Source organism: Siniperca chuatsi, linkage group LG8, assembly GCF_020085105.1.
Source record: "Siniperca chuatsi isolate FFG_IHB_CAS linkage group LG8, ASM2008510v1, whole genome shotgun sequence".
In the NCBI taxonomy this organism is placed as follows: domain Eukaryota; kingdom Metazoa; phylum Chordata; class Actinopteri; order Centrarchiformes; family Sinipercidae; genus Siniperca; species Siniperca chuatsi.
In genome coordinates, this window is record NC_058049.1 from 19,847,935 (window position 1) to 19,861,560 (window position 13,626).

Genomic DNA, 13,626 nt, shown 5'->3' on the forward strand with positions numbered 1-13,626 from the left:
AGACAGTTACACAGCATAGTTAAAGCCAGGAACATGTTGAACAGGAATGTCACTATTGTGAGGGTAAACTGAAAGACAATGTGTTTACCTCCTGGCGTCCCCCAGAGCAGGCCAGGGAGAGGGGCGTGTCTTTGGTTCTCTCTGACTGAGCCTCAATGTCACCCCCTTTGTCCAGGAGCACTTCCACCACTCCTACGTGGCCAGCAGTGGCAGCCAGGATCAGCGGAGTAAAACCTGTGGGGAAAAGAGGCATTTGAGGGTTTTTGTGTTCCTTAACATATGAAACACCTATTATGAATTAAATATCCAATTCATACCTCCCTACCATTAGAAGTCTTTTTCACGCTTTCATACCTTTTTTGTCGCGATGCTCAATGTTGGCTCCCCGTGCAATGAGGACAGACACGAGCTCCTCATGTCCTCCTGCGCACGCCAGCGTCAGTGCTGTGTCATGGTTACTCTCCGTCTGTGAGGAAAACAACATTTCTTAACACGGTAGAGGACTGTGCAAACATGTACTCACTTGCATTGTCAATTTTCAGGGATCTCTGTCATGTCAAATTGGCCTTGTGTCTTACATGTGCATCTATGTCAACAGAGGGGTAGAGGGGCAGGACTGAAGGGGGCGAGGCGATGTTTGCGGGCATCTGTGTGGGTGGCTGGGACAGGGGTGTGGGTGAGGTTGTAGTGTTCAGCATGGGCACACGGCTGCTCACAGCTGCAATAAAGAAAAGTTATACAAACATTCAGATTAGGGATTTAGCAGACACATACATCCAATGAGAGTCAACAACAATCTTAAATCAACTACAAAAAGAAATGCACTTACCTGCCATGATGTCATCCAGCGTGTCTGTGAGCGTCTGTGCAGGTGTAGCTACCATGAGCCCATCTGGGGCCTGCTGAGGTATCATTCCTGGGCCTAACCCAGCCAACTGTTGACCCTGCTGTTGTTGGCCCAGCATCTGCTGCCCCACCAGTACCCTCTGCAGCTCTGGGCTGGTGCTTCCTGGGTAGTCTGCAGGGTTGTAATCTGGCAGGGGTTGGATAGGGACGAAGGCAGCCTGAAGGGGTGGAGGAGGAGGCTGGGGCTGGGCCTGGGCCTGTGGCGAAGGGGGCAGAGGAGGCTGCTGTGGCTGCTGTGGCGCATTGCTTTGGAGGATTGTGCCCACCCGAGGAAGCTTGAGGTAATCGTCCTCTTCTCCATCTGCCTCTTCCTCTGAGCCCTCCTCTTCGTCATCGTCTTCCTCTTCCTGAAAATGTACAGAAAACACCTTAAGTCTCTACAGTCTCTAAAAGTGTTAGAAGAGTCAAAACTAACATCATAATAACATAAAAATCAAAAAACAAAATTACTGATAGTTTCACCTCTTCCCCTTCCTCTCCTGGCAGCTCCTCTTGCTCCCCATCTTTGATGGCCTCTTCATCCGTGTCAGAGCTGGTGTGTACTAGGGCACCTGGTGTGGTGGGAAGGGGCCCTGAAGCAGACGTCGTACTTCCGGGACCCGGGCCTGGGCCCTGGCTCTGTCCGGCCTCCTGCTCCTCCTTTAAACCCTTCGCCTCCATGTACTCTTTGGTGAACTGTTGCTGTGTTTTCAGCTGCAGCTGGCGCTCCACCTTCTGCAGCTCCTTCAAGATTTTCTTCTTCTTCTGCACCTAAGTGGGCAACAGCCACATCCTTGTTTGACTAACTTCTGATATGGTGCAATGCATGCAAAATCACAGTGCAGATTTGCTTGTAAGGTAATATACATCTCACTTAAAACACTGAAAAGAAGATTTAAAATGAGATCAGATCTTAAGTGGATGATGGATTATACCTGCTCCTCTCGGCTCTTCTTCAGCTCCTCAATCTTATCTTTGGTGAGCGGCTCCCCCTGAATTAGCTCTAGTGACTGAAGCTGGGCCTTCTCAATAGCGCTGATTCTCTGGCCCAGCTCGTTCAGCTTCCCCTCCGTCTCCTCCACGATGCACTCGAGAGGCTGGCACAAGTGGAAGGGCGGCAGAGGCTCTGCTTCAGGCCCCCGGCCAACTGAGCTGGGGACACCGGGCTGAAGGGCTGCCTGTCTCTGTTTGGACACGCCTGGATTTGAACAAAAGGGATAGAAGAAGTTTAGGATTAGGATGGTTTAACAATAAAATACCACCGGTATATAAACCGGGGAGATAACAGCTAAATGGCTTAGTGAAGTCTGCAACTCCATTTTGTGAGTACACTCACTGGGTGACAGGACTTGTAGCATTGATTACCTTTGCTGGAGACGGGTGGGGGTGTAACGATATTTGATGGGGCACGGTCGGGCTCCTGAGGGGGCACTACCATGGCGAGAGCTTGGAATGGGACACGAGGAACCTGTTAAGCAATCAAAAACAACTATTAGACTTGCCTCTTACGAGAAACAGAAATATTCCCCAGAAGAACATTAATAAAAAGTGTGATTTATTGATGTATCTACCTGAGAGGTATCTTGCGAGGGGGGAGTGAGCTGGGAGAGATCAGGGGCTGGGACAGACAGGATGTTGTTGGGGTAGTCCAACAGGTAGGACACCACATTGGTGTGGCCGCCCTTAGCAGCTTCTATCAACATGGTTGAACCATCCTACAAAGAAAACATAAATGGTTTCAATGATGTGTTATTATTATTATTATTATTATTATTATTATTATTATTACACATAAAGCATAAATATTCTAACTGGTCTAATCTAGATCCAGAGTGTATGCATTACTTTGAGTCTGTGTGTAGGATCTGCCCCGTGTGCCAGCAGCAGCTCCACCACAGCCAGATGTCCTCCAGCGCAGGCCAGAGACACCACTGTGTGATCATTATTGGCAGTAGCTCTGTTCACATTAGCACCTGGACAAAAGAAAGGGAAACACATGAAGTCACTGTGTATGAATTTTGAGTCTTATTATTCCATTCACAAAGGCAAACTCCTTGGGCCTCTAACCCAAATTAATTAGGGATAAATCGTTTATACAAACAAGTATCCCTTCATTAGGATGGGTGAGCTAATAAAAAAGGTTGTAAATTAGTAAATTCACCAATACAAGTACTGTACTGAGTAACAATGAATTCATATATTACTGGTGTCTTATCAATTACAAAAGTTAAGTGCATTAGTGCACAATACGCTGCATAAAAATTGGAGAAAAATCTTTTTTCCTTAAAATCTTTTTAGCACTTTCATATTGATCAGCCTATGGGTGTAAATCCTTCCAGGATGAAGCATCGTCGAGTCAAATTGTTGAAAATCAATAAAACCACATTTTTGATCTCATCATATACTTATATCATCATTACTTATTTACCTATACTAAATTACCTATTATTTCTCTGCTTGGATTGGATAGCTGCTTCACATATTCCCCTCACAATGTTACAAACAATACATATACAAGCAATGAAGTCAAATTTGGAAACAATATAAAAGAGAAACTGGAGCATGCAGTGACCAAGACTAGTGAAGACAACGAATGGCAGTACTGAAAGTGCAACAAAGACAACCAAAGTAATTTGATGAAGCAGCTTCGCTGTATAATAAACACAAGAATTAAGTCCAGGTACCAGTTTCAGGAGGTTCTGAGTTCTACTCATCAAGGCAGAAACAGAAAATGCAGTAAACTTAAGCTGGGACATACGGCTTATAAATAATATCTTGATATTTTTAGGCTATGCCGCGATATATAATATAAAGCTTGATACACATTTGCCCTAAAATAACATACCGTAAATTCTCTAATAGTGCAAACATATGATGATCTTGTAGAATATGATGCATTGCTGTAGATTAAACTATCCAAACAGTATATAAATCACTTAAAATTAGCTCAACCTTAAACATCTACAGCAGTAAAATGCAACATAAACATTAATTTAGCAGTAATATTAATCCAGAAACATCATATACAATAGTAAAAGACTGACAGAGACCATTTTACTGCACGATTAGTACTTGCAGAACTATAACTCGGCCAAGCCTTCCCCTTTAAGGAAGGTGGCCTTGTGGGTAACCAGCAATGTTGTGAAAGTGAGTCTTTCCCTTGCGTTACTTTAGTCTGTAGATGAGCGTGGGTCGCAGTATAATAGTTGCTAGACGACTGTGTGTTTTATTTATTGCCACAGAAAATAAATTAACAGTGCCTGTTTATGTTACGGTAAGTCTTCTTGTACTCTTCACAGCAGAGTTGCTACAGACTGTGAACAGCTAGCTACTTAGCAGCTTCGAATCAGGCTAAAGTCAATTTTAATAACCTAAAACTGGAGTTCTCCCAAATACGTTTTGGAGCTGGAACTGCGGGTAGAGTAATCAGAGCGATCAGATGATTGATTGCATTTTACATCAAAAAAATAATAATTAAAATTTAAAATAATTACTCAAAGTTAGCTGTACACTAGAAAGCTGTTCACAGTCTGGACCAAATGCTGCGAAGAGCAGAAGACACCGTAGTAACGTTACATAAACAGGGACCTTTTTTCTTTTCTGTGCTAGCAAACACAACATACAGCCTTTTACTAACTATTATACTGCAACCTGAGCTTATTTACACACTTTATGGCTGACTAAAGTAACATTACCCCTCAGCGGCGACCAGCAGAAACACTGAAAACTATGTCGATATGGTCATCTGCTAAATTGCACGTAATTCATATTCGAATATATTAGATATATCGCCCAGCCTTGAGTCACAGGATGGGAAAAGTCGCGTGCATATTTTAAATTCACTGAACTGAATTTACAAATCTGCTTAAAATGACCACTTTTAAGCATGCATCAACAATTTACATCTTGACTTTTCAAGAAAGAGACTCAAGTAACTTTTTAGTGAATTTAGGCAAAAACAAATAATTTCCAAAAAAAGTACATTTAATTTTTAAACTAAACAGCTAGTCAATAACGCACCTTTGCTGATAAGGAACTGCACTGTACAGAGATGTCCCGCCCTTGCTGCCTTCATCAAGGGCGTCCGCCCCCCTTCAGACTCATGTTCCTGGAAGGCAAAGGTGAAGACGTGTTTGTTAAAGCTCAGTTTAGTCCAGAAGTTAAACAAAAGAGTCATGAGTTATATACAGTATGCCGTAAACTAAGAATACTTTCAAAAATGTGTTAATAGTTTATTTTCATCAATTAACAAAATGCAGTGAATGAACAGAAGATAAATCTAAATCAAATCAATATTTGGTGTGACCACCCTTTGCCTTCAAAACAGCATCAATTCTTCTAGGTACACTTGCACAGTTTTTGAAGGAACTCGGCAGGTAAATCGTTCCAAACATCTTGGAGAACTAACCACAGATCTTCTGTGGATGTAGGCTTCCTCAAATCCTTCTGTCTCTTCATGTAATCCCAGACAGACTCAATGATGTTGAGATCAGGGCTCTGTGGGGGCCATACCATCACTTCCAGGACTCCTTGTTCTTCTTTACGCTGAAGATAGTTCTTAATGACATTGGCTGTATGTTTGGGGCCGTTGTCCTGCTGCAGAATAAATTTGGGGCCAATCATACGCCTCCCTGATGGCATTGCATGATGGATAGGTATCTGCCTGTATTTCTCAGCATTGAGGACACCATTAATCCTGACCAGATCTCCAACTCCATTTGCAGAAATGCAGCCCCAAACTTGCAAGGAACTTCCACCATGCTTCATTGTTGCACCGCTCTCCAGCCCTTCGGCGAACAAATTGCCTTCTGCTACAGCCAAATATTTTGACTCATCAGTCCAGAGCACCTGCTGCCATTTTTCTACACCCCAGTTCCTATGTTTTCGTGCATAATTGAGTCGCTTGGCCTTGTTTCCATGTCGGAGGTATGGCTTTTTGGCTGCAACTCTTCCATGAAGACAGTAGATGGGTGTATTTGGGTCCCACTGGTTTCTGCCAGTTCTGAGCTGATGGCACTGCTGGACATCTTCTGATTTCGAAGGGAAATAAGCTTGATGTGTTTTTCAGCCAAGTTTTCTTGGATGACTACTGCGTCTACAATCCTCAACGTTGCCCGTTTCTTTGTGCTTCTTTATAAGACCTTGAACAGCACATCTTGACACCCCAGTCTGCTTTGAAATCTTTGTCTGGGAGAGACCTTGCTAACGCAGTATAACTACCTTGTGTCTTGTTGCTGTGCTCAGTCTTGCCATGGTGTATGACCTGTGACATGAAACTGTCTTCCACAACCTCACCTTGGTAGCAGAGTTTGGCTGTTTCTCACAAAGAAAGCAGTTTCTGTTTCAGTTATTGACTGTGTTTCAACCTAGATGTGAAATTGATGATCATTAGCACCTATTTGGTATAAATGATTGACCATACACCTGACTATAATCCCACAAAACCCTGAGTTTGTGCAAGTGTACCGATAAGAATTGATGCTGCGTCAAAGGGTAGTAACACCAAATATTGATTGGATTTAGATTTTCTTTTTGTTCTCTTACTTTGCATTTTGTAAATTGATTTAAAAAAAACTATTATTAGTTATATTTTGAAAGCATTCTTAGTTTACAGCATTTTTTCACACCTGCCTAAAACTTTTGCACAGTACATCCAGGAAATTTGACTCAACAAAAACCGCTGCTGTGGTTCTACAATCTACAAGCCTTCCTTCACACAACAGACTGTGTTCAATTTGATTGATTATCATTTGCACACAAAAGACTCAACAAAGGGCCAGTCATAAGTGACCAAGAGAACGGCGTACCAAGTTGGCTCCGGCCTGCAGCAGCACATCCGCCACATCAGTGTGTCCGTTCTCACACGCATATGTCAACGCTGTGTCACCCGTTGCCGTGGTGGCATGAACGTTTGCCCCTGAATGACAAAATCAAGAGATTAATATTGTAAGCACAGAGGTATAACAAAGACATTTTAAATGCAGCTTAGTATACTCTTTGTTCTCCTAGATCTGCAGCTCCAGGCCTTCTTTCCTCTTGCTCACCTGCAGCCAGTAGGTATTTGACCAACTCCAGATGGCCTTCCTGTGCAGCCTCCATTAGCGGGGTGGAGCAGCCCAACTCAATGTCGGCGCCTGCCTTGATGAGGAAGTCGGCCACTTCCAAGAAGCCCCCACAGCATGCTAGAGTCAAAGCTGTCTCCTGGGTCTCCTCTGTCTGGGCATTGATGTTAGCACCTGGACAACAGAACAAGAACAGTTAGTGATTAGTGACCAATTTGTTTTCATAAAGTGCAAAACGTGCATTCTTTAATAAATCAAAATTCTTAAATCATGCCAAAATCATTTCACAGATTACACTCGTGATTATCTTATTTCTGCTAAAAAACAGACAAATACAAAGAGAAGGCTGATCATTGCCCAACAAATCCAGTTTGCACTATTCACTGGAATGGCATTTCACATTAAGTTTCCATTTCCCAGATGCAGGAGCATAGCTCGTTTACCTTGAGCCAGCAGCAGTGCTACCATCTCCTCATGGCCTTCTCTAGCTGCCTCCATCAGAGGGGTGTAGCCCTCATCATTGACCTGGACACAAACGTCAGCAGATAAGAAAACATAGGGGCAAGTATGACTCACTGTATACTCTCACTGAAGAAGGAAGTTCAACCGGCTAGTCACTGGCACCGTAGTAGACATCTTTACATAAAAGGTGTGGTAGAGACACCACAAAAAACCTGAAGCAATGTCATTTGGCTTGTCATCATGTGATCTAGTCTGCTACCTCACTGCCAGCTGAGTGTGTTTTTTCCTTTATTAAGCTTTAAATAGCAGAATAATAATGAAATGTGACCTTTTTCCCCTGCTTACACTATCTTGCATTTTCTTTTTTTTTTTTTAATAAAGATAAAACATGTAGTTGGTTTCATAAATGTCAATAACAAATTAAATTCCCATTTCGGAAACAAGTTCTTATCTAATAATTATTAGAAATTAGATAATAATTATATCTATATTTTAAGACTCTGGCTGGTGTAGTATTCAATACAACGTATGCCAATAGTAGCAGGGCAGTATAAAAAGAATAGAAGTTAATTGAAGGCTATTCTCTACTGCAGGATGTGTGAAATCACAAATTGGTCTACAGCTACATAATTCATATTTATAGACACCGCTCCAGAAAGACAACTGGGAATTGCATCCTCTGCTTAATTTCATGGTCTCTTCACACACCTCCTCCAAGTTGGCTCCTCTTTCTATGAGCAAGGCTGCCAGCTCCACGTGTCCGCCACAGGCTGCAAGGGTAAGGGGCGACTCAAATGAATCGGCTGGCATGTTGACCTGCGCACCGCTGTCCAACAGCAGCCGTGCCACCTCCACATGGCCGTCCTGGGACAGCGAGACACACAGAGAATGTAGAGATAAGCACCTGAATAAATATATGGGATTACTTTTCAATCAAGATAATATGCAGTGATGCGGCATGAGTCTGAGAACCTCTAGGTTCTTTACAATTCACTTTCAAAACAGGGTTCTATAAATTCCATTACAAAACAATTCCTGATGACTCTTAGAAAACAAAATATTGATTCATTAACTACTTTCCCAACATTATTTGTTTCATTTATCTTTTTAAAAAACAGGTACATCCCTTCCCCTTTTATTAGAGTGGACTACTCCACATGAAAATCACCATACTATTAACTAATGCTGGGTGAGATCATGATCATGGGACATAGGCATTGACAGCCTGTGCTTTCCATATTTACTGAAACGCTACTTTTTTTTCATACTTAGGTGCGCAAGTACATGGCTGTGTACTGTGCTGAGAGCTCTGTCAAAATGCTTCTGAGTGTGGAAAGATGGAAAGAAATTGTTAAAAAAGAAAAACATTTTTTGTCAAATAATTTTTGGTAAAATGAATGCATTATTTCTTTGAAACTAAAATACAAGCAAATAGAAAACAAGTGGCAGTATAAACTGACCCTGAGGAGAAAACATTTAGGTAATGGTTTGGGTCAGATGCTCACCATGCATGCCTCCATCAGTGCTGTGTGCATCTCATCTGTTTTATGTTCCTGGTCTGCTCCAGCCTCCAACAGAAACCGCACCATGTCCAAGTGACCTGCATAGGACAAAGAAAAACCCATTTTCTAAACCTTCTATCACTGTTAACATAGTATTAGTAAAGATCATGTAAATGGCACAGAACCTAAATAAGGTAATCAACAGGACAGACACTATATTTGAGTTCTGACCTTTGTAGCAGGCGAGTGTGAGAGCACTCTCTTTGAACTCATTGGAGTGTGTGTTGATTCCGGCGCCATACTCCAAGAGTACCCTGGCTACCTCGACGTGGCCAGCACTGGCCGCCTCCATTAGAGGTGTGTGTCCGTTCTCGTTGTGGTCCTCAATATTAGCACCCTCTTTCAGCAGCACCTTTACCACATCCACGAAGCCACCGGCACATGCGTACGTCAGAGCTGTGTTGCCTGGAAGACAGCAGAGATTAACCTGGCTGAAAACACAGAGAGTAACCTTTGGGAAATAATAATAATAATTGTAGAGAAATGAAGAGGGGTTTTACCTGTGGAGGATTGTGCATTAACATCTGCCCCGTGGACCAGAAGTAGTTTCACTATGTCCACATAACCTCCGCTGGCAGCTGCCATAAGTGGCGTTATGTCCCCCTTAATGCCCCGGTCCTCCACATTGGCATGCATGGCCAACAAAACCTGAGGGTCAAAGAGGAAATGATAAGGTTAAGAAATGTGGATAGGGGCTTGTCACCAATGGCAAATCTTCCCAACAGCAATCTTCCAACAATCAACTGGTGATACCATCGTGATTTTATATTTGCTTCGCAGAAAGGTTACTTCACTGTACAGATACTACACACTGCAAACATGTAAATCACATCCCACTCCAACCTTCCTTTCACATACCTGTGCAAGTTCATAGTAGCCAGCTGAGCAGGCGAGGCATAACAGGCTCTCCCCTTCCTCTGTGTGTTCGTTGACGCTCCGTCCCTCATCCAGTAATTTGCGCACAGCGTTGACATCCCCATCTGAGCACGCCTCTGCTAAACTACGGCTGAAAATAACCAGACTGCTACAATTACTGCCACTGTGACAGGTGAACACACATACGCCTGACAATTACACAATCACTTCCAAGGAGCAAACACACACACACACACGTACGTATATACTGTATTGTGCAAGTCAGATTCGAGAGAAAAGAGATTGATTTTATTAGGGTATATTAATTCATTTATTACTACATGAAACTGTGTACAAGATAAACTGGCATATGCCAGTATGGGCGAGATACATACTTGTCGGCTTGGCCGGCGTTGAGTGTGTTTTCAGCTCTCATGCGGGTCAGGGCTGCTGCAGCTTCATCCAGGGCACAACTCACAGATGACGTCAGTCGCCGTAGCACCTCGGGGTCTGCAAAAGCTTTACCATCGGCAGTGGACAGTTTACCGATGCCTGCCGAACACCAAAAGGGCAGAGGTGCATAGGGCAAGGAAAACAGGGGAGCACAACCACACCAGACCAGATGAAGAAACAAGTCCAGTCCAGCCAATCCAATCCAGGGTTAGTAGCAGCATACACAAAGAGGAAAAAGAAAAAAGAAAAAAAAAAACAAATCACACACAGAAAACACACACACAAGCATTTGTTAATATGGCTTAATATATTTTTTCACTACTTTCAATACACCATCTATGATTCTTAATTCCTATAATTTTGCCAATGACTTTGTCAAATGGTAAGGCATAAAACAATGTCCGCTGGACTACTATGGGAATGCCCAGGTAAGAACAGATCTGTGACCAGAACTAGAATTAATAGAGTGAGGGAGGTAATGTTAGTTCTATAGGCTAGCAGACATAGGTTCAGGCTGTTAATGATAGAAGAGAAAAAGGTCTCATCTAGATGGGTAACAGGCAGTGAATGTGAGGGAAACAGAAACTGGAGACCATGGTCAGCAAGAGAGAAAAGCACAGCTGGGAGAAAAACAAAATACCATATGAGAAAAAAATGTGTTTGTGTATGTGTGTTTGTCATAAAAGAAAAAAGAAGAAAAGCCAAAGAGGGGAACAAGAGGCAAGCAGGAGGAAAAAAACAGCTTTTGCTAATGACCTACATTGGAAGAGCTCTTTCAGAAGACAGAACAAGGACCATTTCCCAACCAATGAAACCATTCAAGTGTTTGTGTTGAGCGTGGCAGCATACGTTTTAAGGGCATGTGTAAAAATGAAGCAAAAACAGCCAAGAGAGAAGTAAAAAGTGTTGGCTTTGAACTTTTCGGCCTCAGCCTCAACCCATCCATTAGCAAGGCAGAAGTGAGTTCCAGTCCTCGTGGTCCACTAGGCCAACTTAGTACGGCGCTCAGACAAGGATTTTGCAATAGTCCCCAAGGCAGAGGGAAACAAGAGGTCGAGGAAGTTGATCATTAATATTTTACTGTATCATGTTTATCTCAGAGAACACAAGAAGTTCACTGAACAACAGACTGAACATACATCAGGGTTTGATGCACTGTAAATATCTCAGATGAAAATAAAGAAATAAAGGGTAATCTAACCTTTTTTTGGAAGGCATATTTGTACATTTCTGAAACAATAACTGTTTCTACAACTGTGAATCACACTTCAAACACAAATAACTGATCGTCACCTATTTAGGTTTAAATCCAACATTAGCAAAATGGACATGGAGCTCTCACTGAGGTCAAGGCTGTGACTTGGAGTACTGGCAGATATTTTTGTTGTGTTTCAACGGAAACAAGTTTCTGGCTAGCCACTGAACTGCCTACACCCACTGTACCACCAACACACTATGTAATCTGAATAAACATTTTTATCCAAGTTGCTAATTAAAATTTCCGCCAATGTTTGTTTGAGAACAGCCAACGCAAAATTGCAAGCAAGTCAACATTAAACCTCATCGAATTTCTGAACAAAAGCAGTTGTCATCGGTTATTTTAACGAACTGACATGTCAATCTATAAACTAACTTTCTGATGTAGCAGAAGGGATGTACAGTGTGTTTACCCATAAGCACCTGCTCCTGCACTGCTCCCCCCAAAACTCTGCGATGTTTACACAGACAACATGATCTTCTATCTAGATGTGCTAAAATAAAGTGTCAGGGCAGGTGTACTGTATACCAAATGCATATTCAGAACATACAACTAGCATTCACACTAATCTGGCAGCACGACTACTAAGACATTTACATGCATATTGTAGCGCAATTAATCTGAAAAACTAGATTATGGTGGTAGTTGTCTTCACAACTTGACATAAGAAACATTGTATTAGCTAGACAAAAAGGGAGAGGTAAAATCTGTGATTTTTTTTTTTTTGCCATTTTCTTCTATAGCAGCTAACTCATTTGTACTTAGAAATGCCACTTTGCATCCACTTCACTACATGACCTTTCTGACGTATGAGCACAATTAAAACAACAAGCAAATGAAATCAGACTAACGTGCATTCCGCAAAATAACTGAAAAGTAATTCACATCTGTAAATCGGGTTACGATTACTCCACTTCAACCTTATTTTGTCTGAGATAAAGCTTTCAATATATTTACGTCCACTGTAAGTGTCTCAAAACTATCTCTACCATTTAAGGGAGAACTTCTGGGTAAGATGTAGCAATGTTAGTGCTGGTGAGCCATGGCAGTTTCTGGTGCTTATTATAATCAGTAAGTTAATTTTAACACTGGCGTTCATGATGTCTGAAAGCCATGTTTATTTTGTGTTTTATTGCCAGTGAAGGAAACCCACCCCCTTGTTAAAGATGAGAAGTGCCTCAACAACTTCACTGCAGAAATAAACTGGTCAACTGATGAATGTTAACAACCAGACAATGTGTTGGCCACGCTTTTTCAGCTATCTATAGGCTCTACAGTTCAACTACAGTTCAGAGCCACAGATCTTAAAAATGCTAGCCAGTGTAGTATGAAATGTGCATTTATCAGCATCAGAACTCTCATTTTCCTTTGCTTTTGTCCACTTGACTTCTACTTTAATGATTATTTTTGGGGCCATTTATTACTGGACCATAACTGCACTAAACCTCTAATTTTTTGTGAGTGTTTGAGTACATACTGTCTGTTTTAGGTTTTAGTGCTTAACGTTTATACCGTTGTAATAACTAGGTATTCCTTTGCAAAAAAGGTCTCGGACCTCCATTGAACTTGTATCATTAAATAAAGGTTAAATACAATAAAAACTGATGTTGAAACAGTTTAGTTTATATTACTTATCCTTTTGTCTATTATTTGTTTATTTTTATTTAATTTCATCTTGTTTTACTGTGTTTTCTTTTCTCTTAATTTGTCATTTTCAATGTTGCTTAATGCATTTGTATCCAACCAAGTACAGTACTTTGAAGTACTCTGAGTTTGCAAGGTCTTATATAAATAAACCTGCCGTGCGATGTAAATTCAAGTGTCTGCTGCATGGTGTCTGGTCATTGTAACCTGAGAGGAGTCATTTAAAAGCTGCGAATACTGGAGTTTGACAGTGTTTTGGGAGTTCGACAGAGGACCTGTGACTGCCAAGATATAATAAAAAGATAGGAATTACTGGCAATGTAATAGATTGACCTTTCTACCAGTGCCTGCATCAGGACAGCATGCCCATGAGATTTCATTTCCCAACACAGAGCAACAAGGGATCCCCAAACAAAAAATGTAAGGGTTTTAGCTCTAAAAATCC

At 41.8% G+C, this 13,626-nt stretch overlaps 1 protein-coding gene across 4 annotated transcripts in view; it reads right to left on the minus strand.

Moving 5' to 3' along the window:
* ankhd1 (ankyrin repeat and KH domain containing 1) overlaps nt 1-13,626 on the minus strand; it is a 29,440-nt gene that overhangs the window by 8,788 nt on the left and 7,026 nt on the right. The window contains exons 3-21 of one of the 4 annotated variants that reach the window (XM_044206272.1): nt 10,222-10,378; nt 9,830-9,992; nt 9,472-9,619; nt 9,143-9,376; nt 8,915-9,009; nt 8,118-8,273; nt 7,391-7,472; nt 6,930-7,121; nt 6,693-6,802; nt 4,906-4,993; nt 2,731-2,858; nt 2,457-2,600; nt 2,251-2,353; nt 1,821-2,083; nt 1,369-1,656; nt 830-1,253; nt 579-718; nt 355-466; nt 89-234 (exon numbers count right to left, since the gene is read on the minus strand). In XM_044206272.1, coding sequence (XP_044062207.1) covers nt 89-234; nt 355-466; nt 579-718; nt 830-1,253; nt 1,369-1,656; nt 1,821-2,083; nt 2,251-2,353; nt 2,457-2,600; nt 2,731-2,858; nt 4,906-4,993; nt 6,693-6,802; nt 6,930-7,121; nt 7,391-7,472; nt 8,118-8,273; nt 8,915-9,009; nt 9,143-9,376; nt 9,472-9,619; nt 9,830-9,992; nt 10,222-10,378 — 3,173 coding nt within the window. Of the gene's footprint in view, nt 1-88; nt 235-354; nt 467-578; nt 719-829; nt 1,254-1,368; nt 1,657-1,820; nt 2,084-2,250; nt 2,354-2,456; nt 2,601-2,730; nt 2,859-4,905; nt 4,994-6,692; nt 6,803-6,929; nt 7,122-7,390; nt 7,473-8,117; nt 8,280-8,914; nt 9,010-9,142; nt 9,377-9,471; nt 9,620-9,829; nt 9,993-10,221; nt 10,379-13,626 lie in introns of all 4 variants that reach the window. The other 3 variants (XM_044206271.1, XM_044206274.1, XM_044206273.1) reach the window with 3 other exon arrangements.